Source organism: Acanthopagrus latus, chromosome 17, assembly GCF_904848185.1.
Source record: "Acanthopagrus latus isolate v.2019 chromosome 17, fAcaLat1.1, whole genome shotgun sequence".
Lineage (NCBI taxonomy): Eukaryota > Metazoa > Chordata > Actinopteri > Spariformes > Sparidae > Acanthopagrus > Acanthopagrus latus.
Genome location: NC_051055.1, coordinates 26,855,893 through 26,869,090, shown reverse-complemented (window position 1 = coordinate 26,869,090; position 13,198 = coordinate 26,855,893). Strand labels below are relative to the sequence as shown.

The following is a 13,198-nucleotide window of genomic DNA, read 5'->3' as shown; positions in this document are numbered from 1 at the left end:
CTTAATTGTTCAATCAGTTCAAACTTCAAAGCGTTTATGTATTATTCAAGTCAGGTCAACACTGCAATTGTTCAAAACGATCTAATTCACATTCTGATCAGACCTCAATGATCAAGCAAAACTGTCATGTCACAGTTCAGACTAACAGAGGAGAAAGTGAATGGCATCAGCACAGCTCAGCGTCTGATAAGGCTTCCATGATGAGACCATTTCAGAACTCAGGATTCAAACACTGTTCCTACACTCACAATGAGCACAAGTAATGGTCAATTTCACAAAATTTCAACAGCTAACCATGCTATTATTGCAAAACAGCTTAGCCGATTCATCCTCTTTAGATTGAACAGCAATGCAAGAGAATGCTGAAGCACTGGGAAAAGCAAATAACTTGTCAATTTTATTTTGATCAAATCAAAACCCACCGTTTCCTCTATTACATGCAGTATAAGAAAGTATGTTAACCAAACAAATTAATAACAATTAAACAAGTTAACAAAAACAAGCCTGAATTAAATTAGCATTGGCAGATGATTCAACTAAACTGTGTTACAATATAAATGCTCATCTTTTATTTTATATAAGATATACTGCCCAAAGTACCTATTCAAATGTAAGCTCTCTTAAGACGATGGACAGGGAAGAGCTGGTCAAAAGTTCAAAGTTCAAAGTTCAACAGTAGGGCTTATTATATTCATAAATGCGTAATAAGACAGTTATTCTTTTCATTAATATATCAATCATGCGGTCTATAAAAGATTAGGAAAAAGCTCATCACAATTTCCTAAACCCAGGATTAATGACCAACCAACAGTCTAACACCCAGAGATAATTAGTCAGCTGTAATTTTAGGATGAGGAAAAGCACTCAATTTGTCATATCTAAGTTGCAAGAACCATCAACTTCTTCCTAAAAAGTCAGTCAAAGGATTAATCAATTGTTAAAATATGTATTCTTCCTTCTGTTCTTCATTGCTTAATACAGTAAAATATTAATTCAACTCCCCGCAAGGGCACCAAACCGCCTTTCCCATTAATGTGGCAGAGCTGTAATCACTGCCAAGTCATTTGAGCTACCCTTGAAATAACTGGGCGAGGCAAGCAGCACTTGTGTAAATCAGTGACACCTGAGCTGTTGAATGCATAGGCAATTATTCAGGTTAGCGACTGAGTGCTGCCGAGAGTCGCCTTGAACACATGCAGCCACAAAGAGTGAATGTGAGACAGCGGCAGGTCCCTACTTCAAGGATAGCTGTTGTCAGAACTTTAACAAATTACCCCATCAGCTAACAGTGTCATTGGTTTCGACAAATGGACTGAACTAAAGCATGCAAACTTCATTGCTCAATGAGTAAGTCCCAGCAAGTCCCCTCCAGAAGTAGTACACAAAACTCTGAAAAAACACAAAATCTGTGGTTGGCACATTTAGGCTAACTGATGAATTCATTAATTAATCAGACAACATTTAGCAGTAAACAACATTTGTATTGTCATATTAATGATGGGAAGTTAATGTTCCCCACTTCAGTAAAAGACTATGTGCAGTAGATTTTTTCCCTATCTTTTTTAACCCAGGGGGATATGTTGAACATAGCTGCTCAGTGTGACTATTGTAAACTTCCTTGCTCAAAACTACTTCAATAGTCAGTTCAGGAGAGATCATTCTCACACTGCACTTCCCACTTTTCCCTACCTCAATCCTCTATTTGGGTATACAAAATAGGGCAAGCAATGACTACATCTACCCGATTGAATCAAGGTTCTCACAGTGACAGAGCATATACAGCAGTAACTATTCACCGCAATTAATCAGTAGGCCAAATGGAAACAGCACCGTTTGGGAGCTATTTATAAACATGGTGAACACTGATGACAACATTAGCATTGACAGTGTGCAGCACAAAGTACTTAGTATACAGTAGACATATTCAAAGCGTCAGAACTTTTACCGGAAGCGATGATATAACATTTAATCAGTGCAACAATTTGGCTCAAGGGAAAGCTCTCTCAAACACTTAATGTCAATATATTCAAAGTGAATCTAAAACCTAACACTGACCCCTTCAACTGTGCCAAGTCTTAAAACTGTGGGAAACCTGATCTAAAATCATTACTGTCAACTGTGAATGTAGGTTTACAAAATGTAGCTTGCAAAGATGATCTGTGGAAAATTTCTGACATTGAAATACGAGACTGTTTATATGCACTCTTTGGCAGAGAAAGCAATTGGTAGTGCAGGGGGAGGTTCATCTGCAAGACACATTAAAAAGGTGAATTCAAATGCGAATCTCACTCTTGTAACAGTTTCAATCTGAAATAAAGAAGAACCGGCACAAATTTAGTCTGTGCCATTGATTTCACTTTTCTTTGCCGTTGCCACAACCAGCGCAAACACTGTGTTATCATTTTAGAGGTGCTGCAAATCAAGCTCATCAAATTAGATATATTATATAATTCACATCACACCTTGGGCTCATCTGAGTAATGCAGGCTGAACTGCCGTTGAGTCAGAGAAAATACGATACAATATGATGAATCCCATGGAGAAACTTGCCTTGGTCTCACAGCAAATCTGGTCCACCATAATTAATACCATATTGTTTTCCCTTTTAACAGGGTGATATCACAAACTGAGTTTGTTTTCTTCTCTTACCAGAGCTGTGAAATAAGTGTTATTCATCAAGCAATGGAAAGTTCCTCTTTGTTCAAGAGCATCTGAGGTGAGACGTGAGCTGGGAAACAAAGAGTGGCCATTGGCTCATTATTTCTCCTGCCACTGGCCACCCACATACAACACGGTCACAATTTACTTGTGAAGACAGAGTTTAAATGGACTAGTAAACACCTAAACCATAACTCAAGATATGTGTAACTGCTTTAGTATTGCATAGTCACAATGTAATTCAAACATATGCTGCTTAATGTTTCATGCAGCAGTTTAACTACCTCATTTGATATTTTAACTGCATGGAAAGTAAATTCAATCTACAAAGCAAAAAAGTGTACATATCTCTAGCAAGGCTGCAAAAATGTCTGGAATTTTTGTATCTGAACAATTGTGACGGGCAGTTATGGAGCAATTTACACTAAAAAGAGTAGCGCATGAGAAAATGTCAAAGATACAGTAGCACAACATTTTGGATCCACATCACACCATAATCAGTTGCGTCTTGGTCCACTGCTCAATTTGCAAGTTTTAAAAACATTCCACTGACCTCAAAACAAACAAACAAACAGGACAGGAAACTTACCTCCATAATGAAGGTTATCACTGTACCACGCTATTTCTGGAGAGAAGAAGGTTATCTGTTCACTCCAAAATCATAAAATATACATTTTTCCTCTTCCCTGAAATGCTATTTTATCCATCTAGATTGTTTGTTAGCTGCCAAGTTTTAGAGATACCATCCACAGAGATGTCTGCCCCCTCTCTAATACAGTATAATGGCACCAAGTGGCAATCTGATCAACCGCACCGTACTGCTACTTTAGTAAGCTAGCCTCTTGTCCATAAGTAAATTCCCACTTCATTCTGCATGGTGATATGGTTGGCAGGTGTAGTTCAGGAGGAATAGATCCAACAACTGGCTCATGATTTCTGGAAGAGAAACTGATGTTGAGTTTTTCAAAAGTATATTTTGCCACTTCAAGCACCACAACCCGAAAGCTATTCAGCTCCATCACATTTGAGAGATGCAGGCATCTCTTGGGCTGATATATTTCATCAACTTGTAGCAAAACAATCTAGATGGTTAAATAGCAACACAGGTAAGAGTAAAAGGTATGTATTTTGATTTGGGGGTCAAGTGTTCTCCATCCAAAAGAATTAGACAATCACACTTCCAAAGTTTGAATGTTGGTAGTTTCATCTTTCATTGAGAGGATGTGGTCATATTATGAGGTCGACTTCAAATCATGTCAGTTATAAACTTTCCAAAGAATCAAGACATCCAAAAATAATTCTCTAACCACTTCTGCGGCATAATACTCAAACCAATATTCTCAGCATGTCTCAAAAACAAATTACTTTGCCAAATAGGAGGACGTTCTGCATTTAATTGGGGGAAACAGAGGGCCAGTGCATTTGGCAGTATTTTTTTTTTAAAGCAGTTTGAAATTACAGCATTCAAATGGACAGTGAGAGGGTTTAGAAAAGCTAAACCATGGATGTCTACATCTATGGATTTATTGGTGCTTGAAAACTTGCCATGAGTGGGAGGCTGAGTGTAGAGTTTGGGTGGAGTATCATCTAAAGTTCAGCATTCAGCAACCATCAAATTAAGAGATCTACAGAAGGTGTTATTTTGTCAACCCTCGATTGCAAGCTTGACTTTTTCAGACTGTGCACATACAATTTTGGAACAACGTCTCAACGTGCCAGTTTCGGTGTGCCATTAGCTTGTACCCCCTCACCACACACGCAGACACACCCACAGCACCAGATATGTTCATGAGAAACCTTCATAGAAATCAGGTTATTGTGAAGTTACTATGAGAATGTGGTTGGTGTTGTCCCGACCACATCCTCCCATCACTTCAGAGAAGCAGTTTAACGAGAACTGTAGGCCCTGACTGACAGCGTGAAACAAGCCGCCTTGTTAGCGCTGGTCCAACCCTTCTCAACCACCGTCTCAGTGCAATATTGTATCAGTCATGTCTGTCAAAAACACAAACAAGGAAATACTGGCATGCAGACAAGGGCATGGCTCACTGCATACTTGATTTGTTTGATATCTTTCAGATGGGAAATTCTGAATTTTGGGGACACACGAGTAAATAAATAAGTCCTTATATCATCATAATCTTACTTTCTTCATTTAAAACCACTATTGCTGATCATGCTGCTTATATTTTCCCATGACATCAACTTAGCAAATATTACATGTTCCTTGCCGCCACATTATTGATGAAGTATTCATGTAGCACAGCAGTGTCACTTTTTGAGACAGTCAATTCAAAATATGAGCCATACTTTTTGGTTTGTTGGTGGACAAGTAGCATTCATTTATTTTTTTTTTAAGATTACTGATAAAGAAATCTACTTCTGGCATCAGCCCAAACCTTGGTAAACATCCATGTTCTCTTTCTATGACGTTAACATGACATTCATTTTGGCTTCAACTTGTCGGAATCATCCTCTCTGCTGTGACTCACTGCATGTTTATCCATCTGTGTGTGTTGCTAAGCAAATGACACAAAATCATTTCAAAATGCCCTGTTGTGCAGTTCCCTTATTTTTTCTGCCTCGTCATGAGGGTTTTCATTGGGTATTCTGATATGGCACTTAGCTGAATTAAGGTCATTGAGCAATTCAGAATGACTTCTTGTCTGCGTGGACAGACTGGCACTGGACTGCACTGTAGAAACCTCATAACCAGTTCACTAAATTGGACAGGGCCATCAGTCTTGACAGTAAACGTTATATAAAGAAACCTTTCCGTCTATTATACAATAACTTTTGAGTTGAATCCAAAATGTCTTCAAAAAGAAGTCTAAAATGTAATGACAGTTCTCTTATTCAAATAAGCTCCAACATGTCTCGACAGAGCCTATAGATCACACGAGTAGACATCCCACTGAAATAAATTGCGCTCAAATGGCCTAGGAAGTAAGACAGATCCTTGTGTAGTAAGAGATTACTTGGGACTTAACATGGCAGAAATGTCAATATTACTCCCATCAATCTCCAGGCAGAGGTCACGTCAAAGTTCAACACCCACAATGTGCCAAGAATGTGCTGCCTGTAAACCTGCTGGCAGAAAGGTGAGCAGCTGATCCCCGTCTGCTGCCAAGGAACATGCCCAAAACAGAAGATACTGATTGTGCAATAGGCATGGGAAAATATGAAGATTTCATGTCAACATTATACTGTCCAATATAATTGTAATTCTTGATAATATTCCAGTAATATTCAACATAGTCTTAAAACTTTAAAGTTAAAAGTAAAATTACATTAAAATGCACTGAAATCACTTATACATTAAGTTTGAAAACAAATGTTTCTATTGCATCACAAAAAGGACACATCCCCTCACATTTTTGGTGAGCAACCTTCAAAGAATCTTAAATAAGTAAATCATCAGGTCTTCCGCCACAAATAAAGGCTAAAGGAAGGGTGGTAACCTCACGTCTCTGTAGTTTTTTGATTTGGAATCTATGGAATTTACACACAGCTAATTTAACTTGTTTTTGCGGGGAAAAACAATGTGCAAGTCATGCCCTCTGCCACGGTGACAGGCTTAGGCAGTTCAAAATAAATCAAGAAACCAATACAGGACTGTATGTCTGTATGTATATCTTTTTCATGCAATTCATGTGAGGTTATTCACGATTATCCTGATAATGAAAATTCACCACAATCAACTTGAGTGTTTTTTTAACGCGATTAAAAAAAAAGTGTATAGTGCCATCCCTATAGTGCACAAGGTAATAACAGTAACACCATCAAATTCTCTCAAACACAGACACTGCCATGTGAAAAGTGCTTCATGATAAAATCCTCACAGCCAGCTCATGCATTTTAAATCCAGCTGGCACGAAAGGGAATGAAATCAGTGAGTCTTTATAAACATCATCCAAATAACACTTATGACATCTATCTCAGGACCCATTTTAGGTCTATATGCTATGTAAACCTACAGTTAGAGTACAGATGACTGAAGAGTAATGTAATACATGAAGAATACAGATTATGTTTCTCTTTATAGCCAGATAACTCCTCTTCACCATGTTCAAAACTTCTTCCTTAACAGTATTCCAGCTGACATTACAACAACAGCAGAGTTGCTGACATTAGCTTCAGACAATGTCGGGGAGGCTTTCATCGTACAGTGGATTGATGCAATGTGCAAGTGTCATCATCTTCGCTTAAGCAACACTCCTAACGTTCATAGTCGTGAGATGAGTAAACTAAAATGCAAGGCTGTAGACGGAAAGGTGTGTTTCATTGTGTATCCATCATGACAAGTACACGTATGTATTTCATCACAGTAATGAGAGCCCACAGGATCAGCACCTGGAGCAAGTTAAGACTTGAGTGTCTTGCTCTGGGATTTTCTCAGATCATGTTATGTTTCTTTTCCAGCAACATTAGATGTTTTATTGTATTACTCACTACCGGCGCTGCCAGACAGGTAATGTCAAACTGTTTTACCAGAGGCTTCAAATGATCGGACATTAAAGTAAACGAGTCATCACAACCAACACTCCTTTTGACACTCAAAATCTACCCACATCAGGTTTGGTGTTATAGCAAGGTGATGTAGCTATGATGAGTGGAAGGGGATGTCCATAAGTCCATCAGTCTGACAATATTTTTAACAGCCTGGGAATACAAAATTAAATTACAAGAAAACACAACTGGAAGCCTGTTCATACTCTGTCTGGAAACAGTTAAGGCCATAAAGAATTTGACAACTCGACTTGAACACAGCATTCCTTGATGAGAAATTTTGCAACAACCATGCTCTCGGATCACATTCATCATCAGAACATATGCAAAGCATGATTGGATGGAAGGAGGTCATGTGAAACATAGAATCCATCTTAATTGTAGACTAAAACCAGCCACGAAGAATCACAAAGACGGTCAAATAAGGTACATTATGGCAATTCTGGAAAGAATGATCGTTCATCATACGGAGGGAAAAATTACCATACATCAGAAAAAGCTGCTCACTCGTGCAAAGCTTCAACTGCTCTGAGGCAGACCCTATCAGTAATGCATATGTGATGTCAACACACAAAACATCCAGTAGCCCTGCATGCCATTTTATTACTAGTAGTCACTATTACCATCATTCTGCATTATCTGCTGCTGCACTCAACAGTCGCAACTGTATATACTGCTATCCACTTTATGGACACTCCGTTTCATTCTTGCTCAAGTTCAATATTCTCCTTGCTGATGTCATCAAAAACAGTATCCCATTTATATCAGCCCACTTTCATGCAGTGCAAGCTTTTAGTAATATGATTATCTATTAAGCATATCTATTTTAGCTTCTGCGCAGGTATAATGGACTTAATACCTTCAATTACGTGCTTCTTATCGTAACAAAGAGTTCTGTGTATACTATCTCTCTGACATAATATTTTGCTACTTTATTCCAGTATTTCTCTGTTGATGTAACACTTTATTTTCCCCCTCTAGGAACAACAGAGATCATCTTATCTCATCTTGTCTCTACAGGCGTACAAATACAGCTAAATTGCCAACAATCATAATCAAATAAAGAGAAGATCTGTTGTACACATTTTATGCAAAATATCCAGACAAAGCACAGGATGTGCTGCTGGTTACTGGCCTGTATTGTCAAACCACTGATTTCACTGACATGTTATGGGCAGGGTTCATGAAAAGCAGGCATAAGATGTGTACAAAAGAGACTAATTAAATCATAGCATTTCAACTTCTAACATCCTGTGTTCAGTGTAGATGTGCAGCTTGGCTAATGTTTACCTTGATAATGCTGCTCCTGCGCGGTATTTCAGATTTGGCATCCAATCCGACAGAGGTGTTGGCGGTTTCCACCCCGGCTTGGCTGCCAGGTGCGACGAGGGATCCTGTGCCGACCATGTTTTCTGAAATCCCACAGTCTCCATTCAAGACCGACACTTCGCAATGCGTCTTGCCAGCTGCTTCGTCGCTGGGCACGGCCGTATCCCCAAAATTCAATGGAGGCAGGCTGCCGTTCTCCCCTAACTCCGCCATAGGCACTTCGAGCACACACACACACACACCCAGAGACACACACACAAGCTGGCAAGCTGCTGGGTAGCAAAGCCTTATGTTTCAGCTTTACTCCAATTTCCTGCCTGGCCTATTGCCTCGTTGTAACATTCGCACGTATTTCTGCCATATCATCTCCCGGTGCACATATCTGTCAGGCTCCTACGGACAGAAGGGCTTGCTCCGTGCATTGTGCTCTGCAAAGAGAAACCACGGCGATTAGCATAATCAGGCAACATGACAGTAGTAGCAGCAGTCCGATAGTACCAGCTACGTTTAAAGCAATATGAAGAGAGCATGAAGCTCGTCCAGGACGCACACAGTCACATTTTCTCCTGCACTGAAAGCGGATGTTAACTTTACATACAGGGAAGGCTGTCATCGTAAATGCAGCATGATACAACACATACGTGCTTCCTGATATGTTACAGGCTTTGAAGCATTTTTTTTTTTCAAACAAGTCCGCCGTGGGTTCTTTTTTTAAGCACATTTCCACCGTGTTTCATCCCACTATGTTACATTTCAGTGTAGTCAAAAACCCTCCCTCTTCGGTTTGCGAACGGTCGCTAATGTTAAGTCAACTCACATTAAAAGCATGTTAAGTTATCAGTTCAATCAACTCGCCCACAAAACACAGGAGTATGTGTGTGTAACGCACGGTAGCCTCACGTACTTGCCTTCCGAGCTGCCTTGCCTCTCCATGGGGAAGGGACGGGTCTTCCGTTTAAGTTGCCGCCGCCGCCGCTGCTGCTGCTTCTGTAACTGAGCAGCCAGCCGTTGTGTTCCGAGCTAGTTAGCTAGCTAGCTAACCTCACTCGCTAGCTAGCTGGGTGAAGTTACTTCTCGCAGCCAAGTCAGAGTCCAGTCAGTCAATACAACCTGTGTCGTAAGCGTGGAGAGCAAACAAAGAAAGAAAGACACCCCCCTCTTCCAGCCTCCAGTTCAGTCTCGACCGGCGGTAGTTTTTTTTTCTTTGTTTTTTTGTTTGTTTTTTTCCGTTAAAGTCTCGAAAAGAAAACTTGCCGTTAGGTGTCTTGCGCACAAGACCAACCGTCGCTCAGACTCAGCTCCGATGGAACAAAGTGAGCGTGCACGCGCCAAACGCACAGCAGGCTGTGGTGTCAATCAAAGCCAATTATTATTTCAACAACAGGCACGAAACGCCCCCCCTTTTTTTTTTTTACTTTATACTTCCCCTTCTGAGCAAATAAGCCAACCTGCAGCACAGCTCACATTACAGGTTGTCTTTCATTTAAGCATGAAGGAATCTCATCTAGACTTTGCACACACAGGCGTGTTTCATATGGCCAAATCACTTTTGTCACTCAGTCATCTGCATATCCCTTTATTGTGTATTTTATGTTTTTATAGGGAAAAGTCTAGACTACATGGATAAATGCCAGTGTGCCCTGAGTGATCCTTTGTAGCACACCCTTTTTGCATCAAGAGAACAGATCCGGAACAACATAAAACTCATCGAGAAAAACACAGAAGTCAACAGTACAAATCAGCAAAATCACAAAAGTCAACAAGAGATACTGTACATAGAAAACAACACAAAAGGATATGAGAAAAAAAAAACATACAGAGGAACACACAAGTCAACAAGATAATATATACAAACAAACAGCACAAAAGTCAACAATACATAGATCAGTTAGAAAATTGCGAAATCACACAAGCCAAAAAGAAAATACAATTTAACAGCACAGAAATCAACAACAAAGTACATACAGAACAATACACAAGTCAGCAAGATAATACACACAAAATGACACAAGACTACATATACATACATACACATACATACCACTGCTGTAACAAAATAGTTTCCCAGTCTATTCTGTTCATACAGCCTCAAAGGTCAACAAGAGCATGTACACAAAACAGCAACACCACAATGTAAACAAGAAGTAGTGTAAAAACAAAACAGTACAAAAGGATCTGAATAAATACACACTAAAGAACATACAAGTAAACAAGAAAATACATGCAAAACTATATGAAGGTCATCAAGGAGACACATTCAAACAGCACAAAAAAGTCAGTACATAGATGGGCTACAAAAAAAAGCGAAATCACAAAAGTCAACACGAAATATTGTCCGCACAAGACAAAACACAAGTCAGCAAGAAAATACATACAGCAGAAAAGTCAACAAGAACATATTTCATATACATGCAAAACAGCACAGAAATCAACAAGAAAATACAGAAAAGTACACAAGAATACGCACACGGTACATACAGCCCAAAAATCAACAAGACCACACACACAGAGCAGCAAAATCCCAAAGTCAACAAGGACATACCAACAAAACAAAAGTCAACAAGAAAATATCCCACAAAACAGCACAAGACACATTGAAATATCACTGAACATGTATCAATATGAAAGTGGCCAACTGCTCTTTCACTTTCACATGTAGGTGTAGTAGCAGGTCCAGGAAATTTAAGGTGCTGGTGCTGAGCAAGAAGAAGTTTTACTAAAAGCCTACATTATATGATGTTAAAACACTGTCATGACTGTGTATAAATCAGTTTTAAATCAACACACCCGGCTAAATAAAGGCCTCTAACATAACCGCTCTCTTCGCTTTGTCTCGTGTGCCCATACAGCATCTTCTTCTCTGTTACTAACATTTTTGCTGTCGACGTCAGCTTTATTCAGAAGCTGCGTCTCTCAAGGACAGCCATTATCTCCCAGAAACACTCACATGACAATTGTTGTTTTTTTTTTATTATTATTTGCTGTCGTTTAGAGTCACATTGTTTATCAGTCCTTCCTCTTTATAAAAGCAGTGCAGAGACGATGGACAGATATCAGCGGTGAAGCAATCATCTTCACTGAATAACAGCCTCTTGTGCCCTTGCATCCGGTTGTGTTGTTGTTGTTTTGTGTGTGTGTGTGTGTGTGTGTGTTAAAACAAAACCCACACAGTAACCTATATAAACAACAGAACTGTCACAAATTTTTGGAGATGAACACGGGCTTTAAAATGTTGGTCGCATACAGTAGAACCTATATACTATACATGTAGTTCATATAGCCTCCTGCATGTGAGACACAGATAGAGAGTGATGAGGCATGACGCTGTTCTACATGATTTAATGCACTTTATTCATAGGCCACTGGTTCAGATCAAGGCTGATAAACTAAACAGTGAGGGGCTGCAAAGTCAGGAGGGAATGGAGAGTTGTACAGCAGAGCCATCTGCTGGTCTGCAAGGCTTATTGATACTTGGATTGGATTATTATGCAGTGGAAATATGTTTTACTATGACCTGTAATTCCTCTGGTGGTAATATAGATTATTCTTCTTGCACATTGTAATGTCAAGGACAGCGTTTTTTTAATTTCCTGGTTGTGAAAATGGCAGACATTTTTCTTTCTGGATTTAAATTCAGAAGCCTGATGATGTTAAAATACACAATAATTCTCTAGAAACGTCGAAAAAATAAAAATAAAAAATGAGTACAATGAAAGAGTAAGTATAATTCCTTTCAGGACATGATGACATGGTATAGTTCATTTATTAAAAGTTGATATAAAAATAGCAGTGCAGTCATGACAGGAAGCAGTTGAAGCTATTTAACTGCACATGCTGTCATTTAATTTTTCCCGATTTGCATCATGCATCTTTAAAGTTTATTACAGTATATTATAATCTAACAGTGTAGCTGCATTTTGTTCTTACTGTCAAATAGATACTTCAGCTGATATCACAAAGTGTCAAACGATAAACAAATGTTATTGTTGTCAAATTATACCACGTCCCAGTCAAAAGAATAAGGAGTCTTGCTACTGTCATCTGAAGTTAAAGGAAAGATTAAAAGATTGATCTTAACTCCTGGTTCTACTTAACACTTGTGTCCCAGACGGACTTGCAATCTTTGCTGTAGTTTGAATTTCCATTGGAATGTTGTATATTAATATTGACAGTAGCCCTGACCTTATCCTCACAAAGAACTTTTGTTCACCTCAGTATAAATTATCGATGGCTGTGCAACAAGCTGTAAACACAACACTGACTTTTTTATTATTGACAGTCATCTATTATCCCTTCTAATGTTGACATTGTGAGAATGTTACAAAATAATTTAAACAAGAGTCCAACTGATATAACAGTTATTAGCCATTTATATTGACCAATTTTGGCCAGTCATAGATAAATTGATAACGACATGTGTGTCGTCCAATATGCAGCAATATAAAACTTTTTTGGATGAGGTTTACTGCATCAGTGGACAGATATCATTCAAGTTTATTGCTAAACTGTAAAATATCCTGCATCTGTTACAAATCTTTGCCACGTGTGTTTGATAAATATCTTGTTCGGGCTCTAATTTATGTATCCAGCAGACATGGAGAAACATGACCGTGCATTAATTTCAGAATAGGCAAATCTTTTTCTTCCTCACATTTTTAACCATCCCTGTTAAGTGCAGCTTTGACACTGGATAGATCGATCG

The 13,198-nt window shown here is 38.9% G+C and overlaps 2 protein-coding genes across 3 annotated transcripts in view; one reads left to right on the top strand and one right to left on the bottom strand.

Moving 5' to 3' along the window:
• LOC119006606 (inactive phospholipase C-like protein 2) overlaps positions 1 to 9,816 on the bottom strand; it is a 37,131-nt gene extending 27,315 nt beyond the window's left edge. The window contains exons 1-2 of the mRNA XM_037075494.1: positions 9,401 to 9,816; positions 8,458 to 8,924 (exon numbers count right to left, since the gene is read on the bottom strand). Of these exons, the coding sequence (XP_036931389.1) occupies positions 8,458 to 8,709 (252 nt within the window). The 5' untranslated portion in view covers positions 8,710 to 8,924; positions 9,401 to 9,816. The remainder of the gene's footprint in view (positions 1 to 8,457; positions 8,925 to 9,400) is intronic.
• Positions 1 to 13,198, top strand: part of LOC119006607 (raftlin-like) — a 214,894-nt gene that overhangs the window by 69,345 nt on the left and 132,351 nt on the right. The window lies entirely within an intron of this gene.